Source organism: Eleginops maclovinus, chromosome 11, assembly GCF_036324505.1.
Source record: "Eleginops maclovinus isolate JMC-PN-2008 ecotype Puerto Natales chromosome 11, JC_Emac_rtc_rv5, whole genome shotgun sequence".
In the NCBI taxonomy this organism is placed as follows: domain Eukaryota; kingdom Metazoa; phylum Chordata; class Actinopteri; order Perciformes; family Eleginopidae; genus Eleginops; species Eleginops maclovinus.
In genome coordinates this window covers 4,005,227-4,019,879 of record NC_086359.1, presented here as the reverse complement: position 1 = coordinate 4,019,879, position 14,653 = coordinate 4,005,227, and the positions used below count along the sequence as shown (strand labels likewise).

At 44.4% G+C, this 14,653-nt stretch overlaps 2 protein-coding genes across 2 annotated transcripts; both read right to left on the bottom strand.

The window, feature by feature from the left end:
• Nucleotides 1-717: 717 nt before the first annotated feature.
• tbl2 (transducin beta like 2) lies at nt 718-4,457 on the bottom strand. The gene is made up of 7 exons (XM_063894557.1): nt 4,229-4,457; nt 3,230-3,351; nt 2,821-3,005; nt 2,461-2,612; nt 1,994-2,120; nt 1,673-1,825; nt 718-1,339 (listed from the first exon to the last, which is right to left on the bottom strand). The coding sequence occupies exons 1-7, from the start codon at nt 4,353-4,355 to the stop codon at nt 880-882; spliced, it is 1,326 nt and encodes a 441-aa protein (XP_063750627.1). The 5' UTR covers nt 4,356-4,457; the 3' UTR covers nt 718-879.
• A 911-nt stretch (nt 4,458-5,368) lies between these two features.
• Nucleotides 5,369-14,230, bottom strand: pom121 (POM121 transmembrane nucleoporin). The gene is made up of 13 exons (XM_063895620.1): nt 13,652-14,230; nt 12,390-12,599; nt 11,937-12,086; nt 11,504-11,584; nt 11,218-11,389; nt 11,040-11,128; nt 10,880-10,959; nt 10,055-10,176; nt 9,862-9,961; nt 9,487-9,753; nt 7,271-8,998; nt 6,881-6,985; nt 5,369-6,786 (listed from the first exon to the last, which is right to left on the bottom strand). The coding sequence occupies exons 1-13, from the start codon at nt 14,221-14,223 to the stop codon at nt 6,686-6,688; spliced, it is 3,777 nt and encodes a 1,258-aa protein (XP_063751690.1). The 5' UTR covers nt 14,224-14,230; the 3' UTR covers nt 5,369-6,685.
• Between the last annotated feature and the right edge of the window lie 423 nt (nt 14,231-14,653).

Genomic DNA, 14,653 nt, shown 5'->3' with positions numbered 1-14,653 from the left:
AAAAAAGAAGTGTCACAAAATTGACAGGATAAAACCTGTGTCATTCATATGTTAAAATAAAGTATTTATTATACATACAATCACGTTTAAAAACATAGATTAACACTATTACACTTTCAAAAACTAAAATAAGTCATACAAATGTCAAAAGTATTTTGAAGAAATATCTTTTCTTCACATTGTTGAGTTTTTGAAGACATGTTTGAAAGGTTTGTACTTATAAATGCTTTCTCAATAAAAGATGTAAATACAAGTAATCTCATCTCCTTATAATCAGATGTTTGAGTGTTTAATTTAAAGAACCATTCACCCAGATGGTAGCAAACATTTGTCACTCACCTATGTAGAACAATTATCCAGTCATGCAGATAGTTTTGTCTCGGTTATTCAATAATATAAATGTAGATGCATGGGATTTTATTTGTGGTGATAAAAAAAAACCAACTTAACGATTTGTTGTTTCCAAATCCCGCCTGTGTGTTTCATCCTGGACCAGAGTGGGCTCCCAGATTATTTGTAGAGTAAAATGTACATGCACAATCATTCTGCAAAAACAAAAATCAAACCTCAAACTGAAGCAAAACAATATAACAAAATATATTTTTAAAGAAGGAAGACTTTGAGTTGATGCAGCAGAGGGTACATTTAACAGACAGCCACAGCAGGGATCACACTTAAAGGTATTAGATTTTGAAACTGGATAAAAAGATCAAAGCGTTTCATTTTTCCATAAAAAGATGTTCTTTATTAAAACTACATGCACATTCTTTAATTCCCCGACCAAAACATTAATTGGCAGAGGGAGAGTTGAAGTTGCAAAAACAATTAGCATCAAGAGTCTAGACTTTAAGACCATCACAGTATTTCCTCAGGTCTCCTTCACTCGGAGGGAGCAGCGAGCACAGTGTCCAGCGTGCTCTGAGCCTCTGTGATCTGCTGCTGCAGTCTCTGCTTCATGGCCTCATTCTGGGCTTTTTTCAGCATGTCCTTCATGTCTCTGATGGCCGCCCGGTAGCCGGGGGCATTGTGAAACACTCGGATGGCTTTGTCGCCGCTGCACGCTAAGAATCGTCCGGTAATATCAAATCTGAGGTCGTTGATCTCCTCGCTGTGGACGCCGTGCATTTCCTCCTCCAGCTGGCCGGTTGTGGCGTTGTACATCGCCACGTTGCAGCCGTCACTGATGGCCACCACCCGGCCGTCCGGAGACAGCGCCGCCCGGCTGCCTTCAGAAGATGCACAGGGCACCGTCCTCAGGAGGTAGGGGTCCTGCTGCATCTTGTACTCCACATTCGTATTCCATAGCTTCCACGTCCCGTCTTTGGAAACGGTCACCATTCTAAAACGGTGGAAAGAAAAGAAAGCGATTACACATTGCACTTCAAACCAAGAAGACGCTGAGGATAGAAGCTCTGAAGCTCTCTTATTTACATCTTTCACAAAACTAAGTGTGAACTCATTAATGAAAAATGCTCCATGTTGCTAGGAGATGTTCTTTACAGAGAGCTATGATTCTAAACGTAATGCTAGGATAAAATCAAACATGATATGTGGACTCATAACGTATCCCGACTTTCAGCTCCTGGCTTTCTTGTCACATTTAGCAATCACAAAAACAGTGGTATCAATCTTTTCATCCAACTCTTCTGAAGAAATGCCCTTAGCCTCTTACTTGTGAGAGTCATTGGAAAAGGCAAAAGCATGAACTCCTGCAGAGTGGCCCTTCAGGTCGAAAGCTCGTGCGACCTCTTTAAACTCTCCTCCCTTCCCGAAGCAAACCTCCCACACCTTGACGTCAGGAGTGAAGCCACATGAGGCGACGAACCTGGGAGACGGACACACATATTGCATTTCATTTATACAAAAGTGATGACTTTCATGATGAATAATATAATGAATAAAAGGTTCATATGTTCTCTAGGCACTGTGTACCTGAGGGATCCCTATTGGATCTTCTAAGTGAAATGTTAACAGTGAGGGAGGGGACACTGACCTGCCACAGGGGGACACAGCAGCGTAAGAGTTGGTGATCTGGTTGGTGTTGAGGGAGGCCAGGATCTCCCCCTTCAGGTCCCAGATGTGGATGGTGGTGTCGGTGGAGGCGGTCATGATGAACTTTCCTGCAGAGATGAGCCACTGAATCATTTCGTCCTGGCATTACTTCCTGTTTCTATAAGATGAGAAACTAGAGGATCTTTAAACTACTGTCACTTTGGGATCTTTAGACTAGTGTATAGCTTCATTCTCACAGTAAACCAGTCTGGGTAACAATTATCAACACTGGTATGAGGGTTGCGTCACTTTTTAGTCATTTTGCTTCAATTTGTTGTCATTTTTACATCATCATAATGCAAATAACCCCTCAAATATACATTATACTTTAACCCTTTGCACATACAATAATAATACAAACAGTATCTACAAATCCATGCATGACTTTAAGACACAAGTTATATGTACCTGTCTCTGCAATGCCGATGTTGAGGATCGGAGCCTTGTGTTTCTGAGGGAAGTCCTCAGGAGCAGCTTTGAAGTTCATAACGCCGTCCTCCTTTTTAGTCATTTTGAATATTCGAATGGTGTCTCCGTTGGCCAGCCAGGTGATGAATGCCCTGTAGGAGAAAAGTGTCCATTAGTATCTGCCTGTGTCCAAAGATCACCTAAAGAGGAACCAGTACCATTGCGAAAACTTTCACACTGGGTTTGTTTTGGCTGAGCTAAGGCTCAGAGTTGTTTAACTATAAGGCTTGTTTAGGGGGATATATGAAATGCTTTTTGCAAAGAGGGTATGCAGTAGTACAATAAGAGAGAGGTAGAAACCTAGAGTCGGGGCTGAAGCGGACCAGCGTGGCATGATCCAGCTCCACGTTGGCCCGCAGACACTTGTGTTCCCGCTCCAGGAAGTCTTTGGTGCTCCAGATCCGGACGGTGCGGTCGTCGGCGCAGGAGGCCAGGTACTTCCCATTACTGCTGAAGTCCAGACACGTCACATTCGCACTGTGGCTCTGAAGAACACGGACATAAAATCACAAATACTTAAAGAAATGGCTTTGGAGAAAAAGACTGAAGTGAGCCAAACAAAAAAGTAGTTTAATCTAGTTAAAACTAATACATTTGAATCAAACGAGTGCAAACTCGTAGCAATAGGGGCTTTCTGACTTCATGTCGTAGAACAAGGACCCTCTCATTACTCAGAGGCTCTGTGATGTCATTGTGTGTTCCAGCTTACCTTCAGTGAGGCTGCTAGCAGCTGATGGCTGAACGTGTGCAGTGAAGCTTTATCCTTTCGGCTGCGCAGCTTCTCCTGCTTTGGTTTCTTGGATGCAGGAACCTTTGCACTGCTGCCTTCAGCTGAGAAACAAAACAGACAACTATTCAAAAACATATAAAAACTGTATAATTCAGCAACCCAAAAGGTTTTTGAAACAATTGAAGGAAAAATAAATGATTCAAACTTCTATTTTGTAACTTCTTCTAAAAAGGGAAAAATACTGTGGAATATGCTGTGTTTTCCAGTCCAAAAAAACAAAACAAAAAACCTTTAATCAAAACGTGCAACTGGGCTTCAAATATTTAGTTTGTCCATTTTTCATGAAGCCTTCTAGTCTTCTCAGGTGGCAGATTGAAGAGGTGTAAACAGCCAGTCCATAATAAGTTTACCCGATGAACTCTGAGCTAATTCCAACAGCGATAACGCCTGATAACAACACTGACCTCCTGTCAATTAAAGCCTGTTATAGGCATTATTGAGCTCACTGGAAAATGGACTGATCCAATTTCCATCTGCACACATTTTGATGCTAGGCTTCCAGCTGATTTGAGGAATGACTGCTGATTTCTCCTTTAACATTTGTTTTACATGTATCTTTCAATCATCTGGTTGACCATTGAACAGTACTCAATGCAAAAAACAAACCCTAAGAGAGGCATTCCTACAACCTAAAACGGAGCTCCGAAGCTCAGAGGTCAAAGACCATCATGGTTGAATTTTGATCCTATGTTTGCATAATTTATAGAGAATCCCGACGGGTGACAGTCACTCAAAGTTCTATCACTCGCTTCGTAAGTTTGCGTGTCTAAGTAAACGTGGATGTTTTACTCTTTATGAAGTAATGAATGAATGAATGAATGAATGAAGACATGTGACTGTCAAAGACCCCAGTGATAGTGACAGAGTTGGCGACTCATTGCCTCGGCTAGAGTTACGTTAGCTTAGTGTATCTCTTACCGGTCAACTCCGCCGCTTGCTCTAGTTCCTCTCTTATTTCTTCTTTCCTTTTACCTACCGCTAATGCGACCAGTATAACCAGTGCACCCAGTAATAAAGTCAAGGCGATTAATGCTGCTACTTCCATGTCAAAAGTTTGGTGCCACGTACTTTAATACACTGCTAACGTCTACTTGGCTACTACTCGTTACCTGAGGTTACTGCGCATGCGCCTCTGACTTCTTCGTCGATTTAAATGTCGACAAACAGGTGGAAGAGCCATTAGCGCCAACTAACGGACAGGAGGCTCACAAAAGAAAAATACAATTCCACAACTGAACCTCTTTTAGTGGTCAGATCCTTTAAGAACATATATGACAATAATTATGTACGGCATACAATCATTTGTACTGCACTAATGTACTGTATTTAACACATTATCTACCTTTGTTTTATTTTGTAGTATACGCATAGTTGAACATTGCATAATTCTATTATTTTATGCTACTTTTTACTTTCACTTGACTACAATTCAGAGGTAAATGGTGTACTTTTACTCCACTACATGTATTTAATACCTTTTGTTGCTAGGCAGATTTGGATGAATGATGTGATATATAATCAGCCCTTAAATCAGACTTTAGTTCACCTGCAGTAAATCCAGCAGCTACCCTGCAGTATACAAAGCCATTCAAACTAGCTGCACCTTTACCAGCTCTGAGAACACTTTAATGATCAATCATTATAAAACATATCAGAGATATTATTCTGAAATGGACCAATCAAACAATGACTACTTTTACTGTCGCTACTTTAAGTACATTTAGATGAGAGTACTTTCTACTTTCACTGGAGGAACATTTAGAATACTTTTACTGTGACAGAGTATTCCTACACTCTGGTACTTCTACTTTACTCAAGTACAAGATCTGAGTACTTCTACTTTTACTCAAGAACGAGATCTGAGTAGTTCTCCCACCTCTGGTAATAAAAAGTTGACATACACTTTGCGTGATTTCTTAAATTAGCATAAAGCAATCCATAATCCGTGGCTCCAATTAGAGAGTAGTATGGAGTTGCGACACAGGTGAAGTTAACTAAATATAATAGTCAACACTCACATGAGAGAAAAGAAGAATGTGACTGAAAGGTTCAAATGTGTTCTTGTTGTAACATTCAAGTCCAAAATTCAGTTTTTATTCATTCAAAATTAACCAACAAAAACTCATCTCACAGAACACAAATCATTTTAATAAAAAAAACAACTCATGACCGTAGACAAAAATGTGTTTACCGTCCTGTGTGTTTGAGAAAAATCTTCAACCAAAACCCTTGCATCATGGGAATTAACACATTTACAGATAACTAATAATGAGAAATGGTATTTGAGTAAAGCTGACATTATTTAGGTGGTATCTATTATAACAATGATATACCAGAGGGGGTGATGCTTTGTTGTGCAGTCATTTAACAAGGTGTTAAAGTGGTTAAAGGTAAAATATTATTGATCTTCTCAATCCTTTCAGATAAGCTTTTCAGTGAAGTGACATATATTCGGCGCCTGGAGCAAAGAGAGGTAGTCTGGCACAAACAAACATCTCAGCATAAAGAGACAGAGTTCACAGATTCTTTTCACAGGCATGAAGTTGATGAGCTGGCTTTGGTTTTGTCAGCATTAGTTAAGAGTAGTTATCTTAATCATATACGGACCTGCTAATCACATCAGCGTTGGCAATCACTATCAAAAAAAGGCCGTCCATGGGAGGACTCTAGGAATGCTCGAAATGACAAAAAGTATGAAACAAGAACACACAACTCTGCACAAACTACTTTAAGACATTTACTAAGTTGCCCGTTGAGTGCAGACACACATCATTCATTGACAGGGTCAGAGAGCCAATTAAAAAAATAATTTAAAATGCAAACTTCTCATAACTTTACATTTACACTGCAGTGTTTTTGTACCTTATCTGAATAACTGTGCCTTTCATCCTGTTCACACTCATTCAGATAATGAACTCAAATACTCTGTAACATACAAACCAGTGAGCTCTTCACGTAAAAAAATAAATGTTTGAGTCGAGGCTCCGGCTCTCAACTTCTCCTTAAGACGAACCAATGGGAGTGTCCACACACAGTAAAAGGAAAGAAAGGACTTTGGATATGCTTTTGTTCAAAATCAAACGCGTTTCTCCCGCTGTTCAAGTATAGTACGTTGTTATGGATCCTGTCTCACCGCTGCTACATCCCTCACTGGGTCATGTAGTCATCCAGTCAGCGAGCAGGCTGTGTGCTCTTTCTGACTCCTCTGCAAACACAATGTTTTCAGGCAAAAATAACCACCTGAGGAGGGGGGAGCAGAAGACGTGGTGGCAGCCAGGTTTGAGGGGTGTTGGGCTTAGAACAGAGCAATGTTAGCCAGATCAACGATAGCAACAGCAGCTCAAGTCCTCTAGGCGGTGCTGCACACGGAGCAGGTTACTTCTTCCTGTTGTGTTGCCTCCGCGCCTGCAGCCTCTGACGAGCTCCTATTGGCTTTGATCCGGCTCCGATGGAGAAGGAAGGAGTCGCTGGGGACCCTGAGGATAACAACAAAAAGCATGTGTCATTTCTCAGGAAAAATAGAGTTGATTAGTTTATAATGTAGTCACACAGCATGACACAGTGACATACCAAAAGGAACAGAGTTGAACCCTTGGACTGGTGTTGCAGGACTTCCGAAGGGGATTGGACCTGCGGCGGCGGCAGAACTTTGGCCGAAGGAGGGGGTAGACGTCCCTGCAGACAGAGCAGCACAACTTTATTTAACCAAAATCTGTTCGTTCTATCAGCAACATCAATATAGCAGTTTGCCCAGTTAACATTGTAAATTATAAAGGTTTCAAACATTCCAGCTTACTTATTTCTATTGGGTAGGAAAGTTTCAGGTTCTAAACGAGGTGTCATTTTATTACTCTCATTCAAAAGACTGACATGTTCGCAAAATATTGGAGTTTCTATCTCTATCAAACATTAAAGCTGACTGAAATATGAACAGGCAAAGAAAATGCTTTTATTTCTTACCAAAAGCTGGTTTGTCCGTAGCAGCAGCCCCGAAATTGAAGCCTCCCATCTGAGGTGCAGGATTACTGGGGGCTGGTGTTCCAAACTGGGGGCATGGCATCGCAGCTCCAAAGTTAAATCCAGCGGATGCGGGCTGAGCAGGGCCGGGGGCCGCCTGCTGAGGAGCCGCATTGCCAAATGCGAAGTTGGAGGAGGAGCTCTGAGTCTGTGTGGGTGCACCGAAGCTCGGAGCAGCCGACGGTGCAGCAGAAGGAGCAGTGGTGCCACCGAAAGCAAAACCAGTAGAGCTGCCTCCAAACGCTGGTTTAGCAGGGGTCCCAAAGCTGGCAGCTGTAGTGGCTGCAGTTGACCCAAAGGGGAAAGGGGGTGGGGCGGCGTTGGTGGCTGGTGTGGATGATGCTCCTCCACCAAAGTTGAAAGCGTTTGGCGCCGCCGCCGAGGAGCCGAAGGTGGTCTGTGCTGCCGGGGCCGCCGAGGAGCCGAAGGTGGTCTGTGCAGCCGGGGCCGCCGAGGAGCCGAAGGTGGTCTGTGCAGCCGGGGCCGCCGAGGAGCCGAAGGTGGTCTGTGCAGCCGGGGCCGCCGAGGAGCCGAAGGTGGTCTGTGCAGCCGGGGCCGCCGAGGAGCCGAAGGTGGTCTGTGCAGCCGGGGCCCCCGAGGAGCCGAAGGTGGTCGGTGCTGCCGGGGCCGCCGAGGAGCCAAAGGTGGTCTGTGCTGCCGGGGCCGCCGAAGAGCCAAAGGTGGTCTGTGCAGCCGGTGCTTGAAAAGACGACTTCCCAAAGCTGAAACCGGACTGGGTGGTGGGGGCAGCAGTGGTGGAGGCCGTGCTGGCCATTGAAAAGCCTCCAAATGAAGCTGTGGTTGTGTTCTGACTGGGAGCTGCCTGCCCGAAGGAGAAGGCCTTCTGGTTGGCTGCCTGAGGGTCTGCCTGCGTGGCACCAAATGTGAAGTTGCCACTACTGGAGGTGGTAGTAGCAGCAGCGGGGGGGGCAGGAGCAGCAGCAGTAGTGGTTGCGGCTCCAAACTGAAATGAGCTCCCTGTGGTAGGGGCTTGCAGGGGGGCTGAGCTGGTGGTGGTGGTGGGTGGTGCTGACCAGTTTCCAAACAGGGACTTCACAGCTGTTGGGGCTGCGGGCTGCGTGGTGGCGATGGAGCCGGTGGAGCCGGTGGAGGCGGGGGTGTTGGTGTTGGTTAAACCAGGGAAAACAGATGGGGTTACTGTGGTGCTGCTAGTGGAGCCACCAAACATTGATGTTGTGATACCCGGAGAAGCAGTGGAGGCTGAGTTGGAGGTGGTGTAGGGTGGAGGCAGTCCGAATCCAGCACTTGAAGTAGCGGCTCCAAAGATGGGCTTGAAACTTTGTGCAGGAGGTTTGCTCTCCGGGGTTGATGCAGCTGAGGGGGTGGTGGTGGTGGTGACTGAGAAAATGGGTTTGAACCCTGAAGCCAGCAGAGGGTTGGTGTTACTGAGGGAGGCTAAGCTGCTGGCGGGGGTTGGAGCAGCACCAGTGACCGGGTTCGAGCCTGAAGAAGCAGCAGGGCTGCTGATCTGGCTGCTCAGTCCGAACAGCGCTGGTCCTGTTGCAGCAGAAGCACTGATGGAGGGCTTGGAGGCCTGACTCAGCACCTGAGTGAATGCTGAGGAGGACTGAGAGGCAGGAGGGGCCACTCCTGCTGTGGAAACATTCAGGGTTAAACCGTTGGGCTGCACCGGCGTGGATGATGCAGACACTAGAGACAAAAAAATAGAACATTTCAGAGTCAAACGAGATGTAGATCACTCACGTCTAGGGATGAATGGCAAAGTGGAAATAAATGATTTTCGATTAATCCTTCTTGTCTGAAATGGTTGATTACTAATAACAAATCAAGTCTTCTAAAAGTTTAGTTTTTACAGGTTATTTATATTTTGAAAAATATTGGTAACCCACCTGTTGTTTTCTAGGTTTATCGTTTGGTCGTTAGTGAAAAGATAATAATAATAACACAGGGATTTATTCATACGTCTTGTTCCGTCAGTCATAAAACACAAAGATATTTATTTAATAATAACTAGAGTAAAAATCATTTTGACCATTTTTTCATAAAAATAAAATGACTCAATAAAATGTTTTCTGGTAATCTTTCTGCTGATCGACCAATAAACTTATGGTGAAGATCAAATTGTATTCATGGCTTCAGAACTTTTCTCAGGACCAGCTTCAGTTCATTGGTGGTACCTGTAGTTGTGTTGGCAGCAGAGGTGGAGCTCGCAGGAATGCTGATCTTCATCTTCAGAGCCTCCAGCAGCGGGTTGGAGGCTGCCGGGGCGGAGCTCACACTGACGCTGGGGCTGGGGTCCAGGTTGATGATGGGGATGTTTGAGCTGGAGGAGACTGTGGGCAGAGGAGAGGCAAGGAGGCTGCTCAGGGTGGTGATGGTGCTGGAGAAGGAGGCAGGCTGGGTGGAAGTGGCTGCGGGAGCGACAGACTTCTCCGTCTCTGGAGCTGAAGAGGGAGAAATCAAAAGATCAGGAGGTTAGATGGGGGGACTCAAGCGTCTGGTGTGGCACATAAAGGGTTTGAAAGTTCATCCCTGTGGCTGCTTCCACTCACCGGGTGTTTCCAGGACCTTCTGGATTTTGCTGAGCGCAGCCTTCTTCTCCTCATCCAGGTCCTTCACTGTGATGCTGTAGCCCAGCTCGGGAGGCGGAGGCTACAAATAAGAAAAGCAGCAAACACAGAGAGATTAGAGAGAAGTCCATGTGACTGGAACACACGGCTGTATTCAAAAGGACGCACTCCTTACCAGAGAGATCTGATCGTCCCGGTGGCTCGACACCAGCTGGATCTTACGTTTCCTCTTCCCACCACTCCCAGTAGAGTCTGCTGAGGGCGTGACTGGCAGCAGGGGAACTGGAGTAAATTTGGCTGCAAAATCATCATTAAATGTTTTTTTTATTTTTGTATTTTTATTTTTAAATGTTATAATAGTTTGGACCCTTGTGAGGGGTTGGTTTTTCTCCCACATGTCAAGCAGTTTATTTCTCAGTCTCTCACTTCTTCTAGTCACCCAAGTGTCAGCTAAATTCCTCCAGACAGTTTTAGTGTCACAGCTAACCCCTGTCCTCATGTGACCTTACATAACCATAGTTCCAGAGGCACACTGGTGTCCAGGAGGTTGAGGGGCTGACCATGAATCTCAGGTTTTACATCAAGTCAGAGATTATTCATTTGTTTGAATACAATCAAACAACTGTACAAAGTCTCAATTTGTTAAAAAGGAGATACCTAAATGAGGTATTTTTTATTTCATCAGATCAGTGCATACCTCACTTTTGGTGCCATATTACCACAGTTTGCATCCAATTGCCCATTTATGTAGCATGCTGTTTTCCAAATGAAAGTCGATATTATCCCAATGATCTTCATAATGAAATGCTCTAAGCTTAAAAGAATCTTTAAAATCCTTCCATTTAAGACTTCCTCTTTGCATCACAGATACGACACCATTTTTAAAATATAATGTAATAAAAAGTCAATATTAGACAGCCTTGCATATCCGGCCGCACAGAGCTGCACCTCGAAGCCTGTTCACTAAACCACACAGCCACTGCAGATCAATGACACTTACATGCAACAGGAACCCTAACAGAGGCCGTCTGCTCGGACCTCACAGAGGATGCTGAGCTGGGAGACTGTCCGTCTTCCTCCCTGCAATAAAACCACAAGTTACACACTGAAATATTAAGCTTAAAATGTGGATGACGAGCAGGAAACCGGTGGAGACCTACTTGGCTCTTTTGGAGGCGGCCTCTGGGGTCTGAGAGCGAGACGACCCGGGGCTGGACAGAGGGGAGCTGGGTGCTGACCGCTTCTTCCGCTGCGAAGGAAATCATGAGTAAATATTAACAAACACGCTTCATCTCATTTCAGGGCTGTGTGCAGTTTAATTTAGCTGATAGGCGCTACCTGGCTGAGGCCTTTGGAAGAGCTGTAGGAGCTCTGGATAGGGTTTCTCTTGCTGCCGGGGGTTCCTCTGGGGGCATTGACCCCACTGCTGGAGCTGATGGAGGAGGTGCGAGATCTCTTCATGATGGAATCCTCTGCAAGGGAGGTCATCCCTCTTTTCAGGGTTCCTGGCCTGAAGGAAGGCATTTTCACATTTGTTTAGACAGCTGCTACACAAACACACACACACACACACACACACGACAAGGTTTGACAGTGAAGTGTCACTTCAGAAAGTCAAACTTACTTAGGGACCAGCTGCGATGGTGTACCATTGGGCAGGAGAGGTTCAAATGCAGAGTGTGCGCTTCCAATGCTGTCATTACGCCTTTAGGGGGGTAAAACGGATTACAAACCAACACACTTCAACAGACTATATGTATAAACAGGTCTTGAGTAGCACATGTTCTTTTGAACCTTAACAAATGTTCACACAGGAATAGCATAAGCCTGTTCCCTTAGGCCTAATTCAGACATCACAAAAATGTACTGAGAGACCAGAATGCTGTTTATGTAAAACATTCAGCTGGAAATTCATTGATTCATCCATGCATCCAATACGGGAGATTCTCTTTAGATGACTATATCTGAGGTGAGGGTCATGAGAAATACAGACAGCCGTTGGCATTGGTAGGCTAGGAAGGCTAAGAAGTTAACTAGGGCCAATGAATACTGCGTACCTTCTTTTGCTTTTCTGCTCAGGTGTGAAGCTTCCGTCCTCATCCTCCACTTCTCTCTTGCGGCTTTCCTTCAAAACCTTGAGGACACTTTCTCTGGAGCAGGGGTCAACAGGAGCCCTGGGGAGCCTCGCACAACTCAGACGGTCATAACTAAAAGCAAAACAAGTCAAATTGAAACTATGGTCAGTGTTATCAGTCAAACAGCAAAGCAACACAAATCAGGGATTTACAAAGCACTGGACTCAGAGATACCATCAATATAATGGAGTCCGATAAAACACCATCACCAGTTGCTTTATACTTTAATTGAGTAGTGTCATCAAACAGTTTTATCTTAAAAAGGGGACACTTCATCTTAAAATGTAAAAGCATTCTGAAAGCACACTTTGAAGATGATACTCATAACAACACTGGTATGATAAACAGACGTATTATTGGCGTGAACGTAGAGACCTGGGGGAGCTGTGGTGGTCCGGCCTGGCGATCTTGATGGTGACGGGGCTGAGGACGGCGGGAGAGTTACGAGGGCTGAGGATGTTTTTCTTTATGAAGCTGTCCCACTTGACAGGAGGTAGGACTCCCACTTGTGAGACACCGGGCTGCTGCAGGGGGTAATGACGCTGGGGGGTGATGGTGAATCTACCCACTGTGCCCGGCGGCTCCCTGAGGGGAAAAACATTTGTATTACTACACACATCTTCATCTCACACAGCCTCCATTGTAACTTTAACTCTTTGTCTATTACTAAGTGATGAGGTTGTGAAGCCTAAGGAGAAAAGTCCAGCCGTTGGTTGTATCTTCAAATACATTATTGTGCTCTGCTGTCTGCTAGGAGAGATCAAACGTTTGCCTGTGCTGAGATACACGTTTACCTTTCTTCTCCACTACGCTTCCTGTGTCAGGTCATGTTAGTCTATGACAATATTGGATGAAAGCCTTGGTTGTGTCTCAGTAAACAGTTCATCACTGCGCCGCAAAAAGTTAGTTTAAAGCTCAAATCTGTTGCTGGATAACTGCTTACAATAAAGAAGTTCCACCTATTATTTTCTCTAAGGTTTGAGTAGGGAAGGCCTAAAAAAAAGGACCTAAACACAGAGTAGCTTGCAGAATGCTTAGTTAAATTATGGGGTTTGGTTTAAATGATCAGTTGTGCATGTTTGTGTGACTATCCAGCATCAGAAAGCATAGGGATCATTATATCATACAGGCACACCTAAATTGGCATGTGTAATTTCTGATTAAACCGAACAAAGTGATGGACCTTTACTGTTTAACAGAAAATATATATAAGTGACTAAAAAAGATAAATATAGGATTGTTTATAGGAGTCCTTAACACCTTATAATGGTGTCTGCTTTCTGATAAAAGTAGATTGTGTCCTGCCTCGTCCTATATGATAACATTTTCTAGTTTTAGTTTGTATTTCATTTTCTAATACTTCTTCATATCATGCATTAGAAACGTATATGTGCCCACACAAAGGTAGGGATTCTAAATACCAGGGACAAGAAGAGTCTGGTATGCTTTACTTTTTAAAATACTCAATATATATTTGTGACTCAAATAACTGCTTTGTTGTTTTTGCCTCTTATAATGATCATTTATCCAACGGCTTAGGAGCTCATAATTAACGTTCAAAACCCGCCAAGAAATTGAACCTTCTCCTCCTGGCTGAGAGCTGCGTATGATACAGCGTTGTTTGGCTATCAACCTACCCGGCAAATGAGAGCCTCCTGTTCGGCGTGTAGACAGCATGGTTGGGTCTGGCCAGTTTTTCACGCAACTGCTCTCGGGGGTTTCTCCCGGCTCTTGGCCTCCCCGGGTCGGCAGTTGGACTTTCGGGTTTTCCGATGTAACTCCCCATGAGGAAATCCCGAGGACTGAAAAGAAACGACTCACTGTTCAAAATATCCCTCCGATAAATCCCAGTTTCAATGGGCCTTTCTCTGAAGCTTCTTTCGAAGGACCGGAACTCAGTTTTATTCCTGCCGCTCTTCGTTTTCCCCCTAACGGCGATCGAGACGCCGGTTGATCCCCAGCCCGACAACCAGCGTCGGAGCACGGCTGGAACTCTCAGCCGAGCCCGCGGATTGAGGCCTAACCTGGCGGGAAGCGGTTCTCCGCTGTGATAGTAACACACAATACAACACACTGAAAGAAATAAAGTCACCCAAACAAAATTGGGAATAAAATAAAGGGCAAGACTAAGTACGCCTAAAACTGAGATAATAGCTATATGTTTCCCTCTCGGTGACATGGCGGCAGCGCGCCGCCGGAGGACTTTCATATCCCATCATGCGCTCCTCGGACTCTGCTTTTCTTCTTCGGGTTTTAGGGCCTTCAGCCGTTTGGACATCAGCGCCCTTTACCGGCCTGGAGTCGATATCATCCCTTATGTGTTTTTTGTTTATTTAGTACACGTTACAGACAAAAAGCAAGGACAAAAAGGCTATTTAATCAAAAGTCTGAATCATGAACCACCTTCAGTTTCAGATGCTCTAACACCAGTCCTGCGAGGTCACAACAGTTGCACAAAATAGTACTTTGTGGATTTGACTTAATCTTATATCGTAGCCTACAATTAAAAATGTAGAGAAACAATTCAAAAACATAAATTTGATCCAAACAATATTCGGTAGTACAATGAAACTGTAAAGGTTCTCCTGTACTTTTGGTCTTTACATCCTTTTTTACTTGCCATTTCATGCTATTCTACT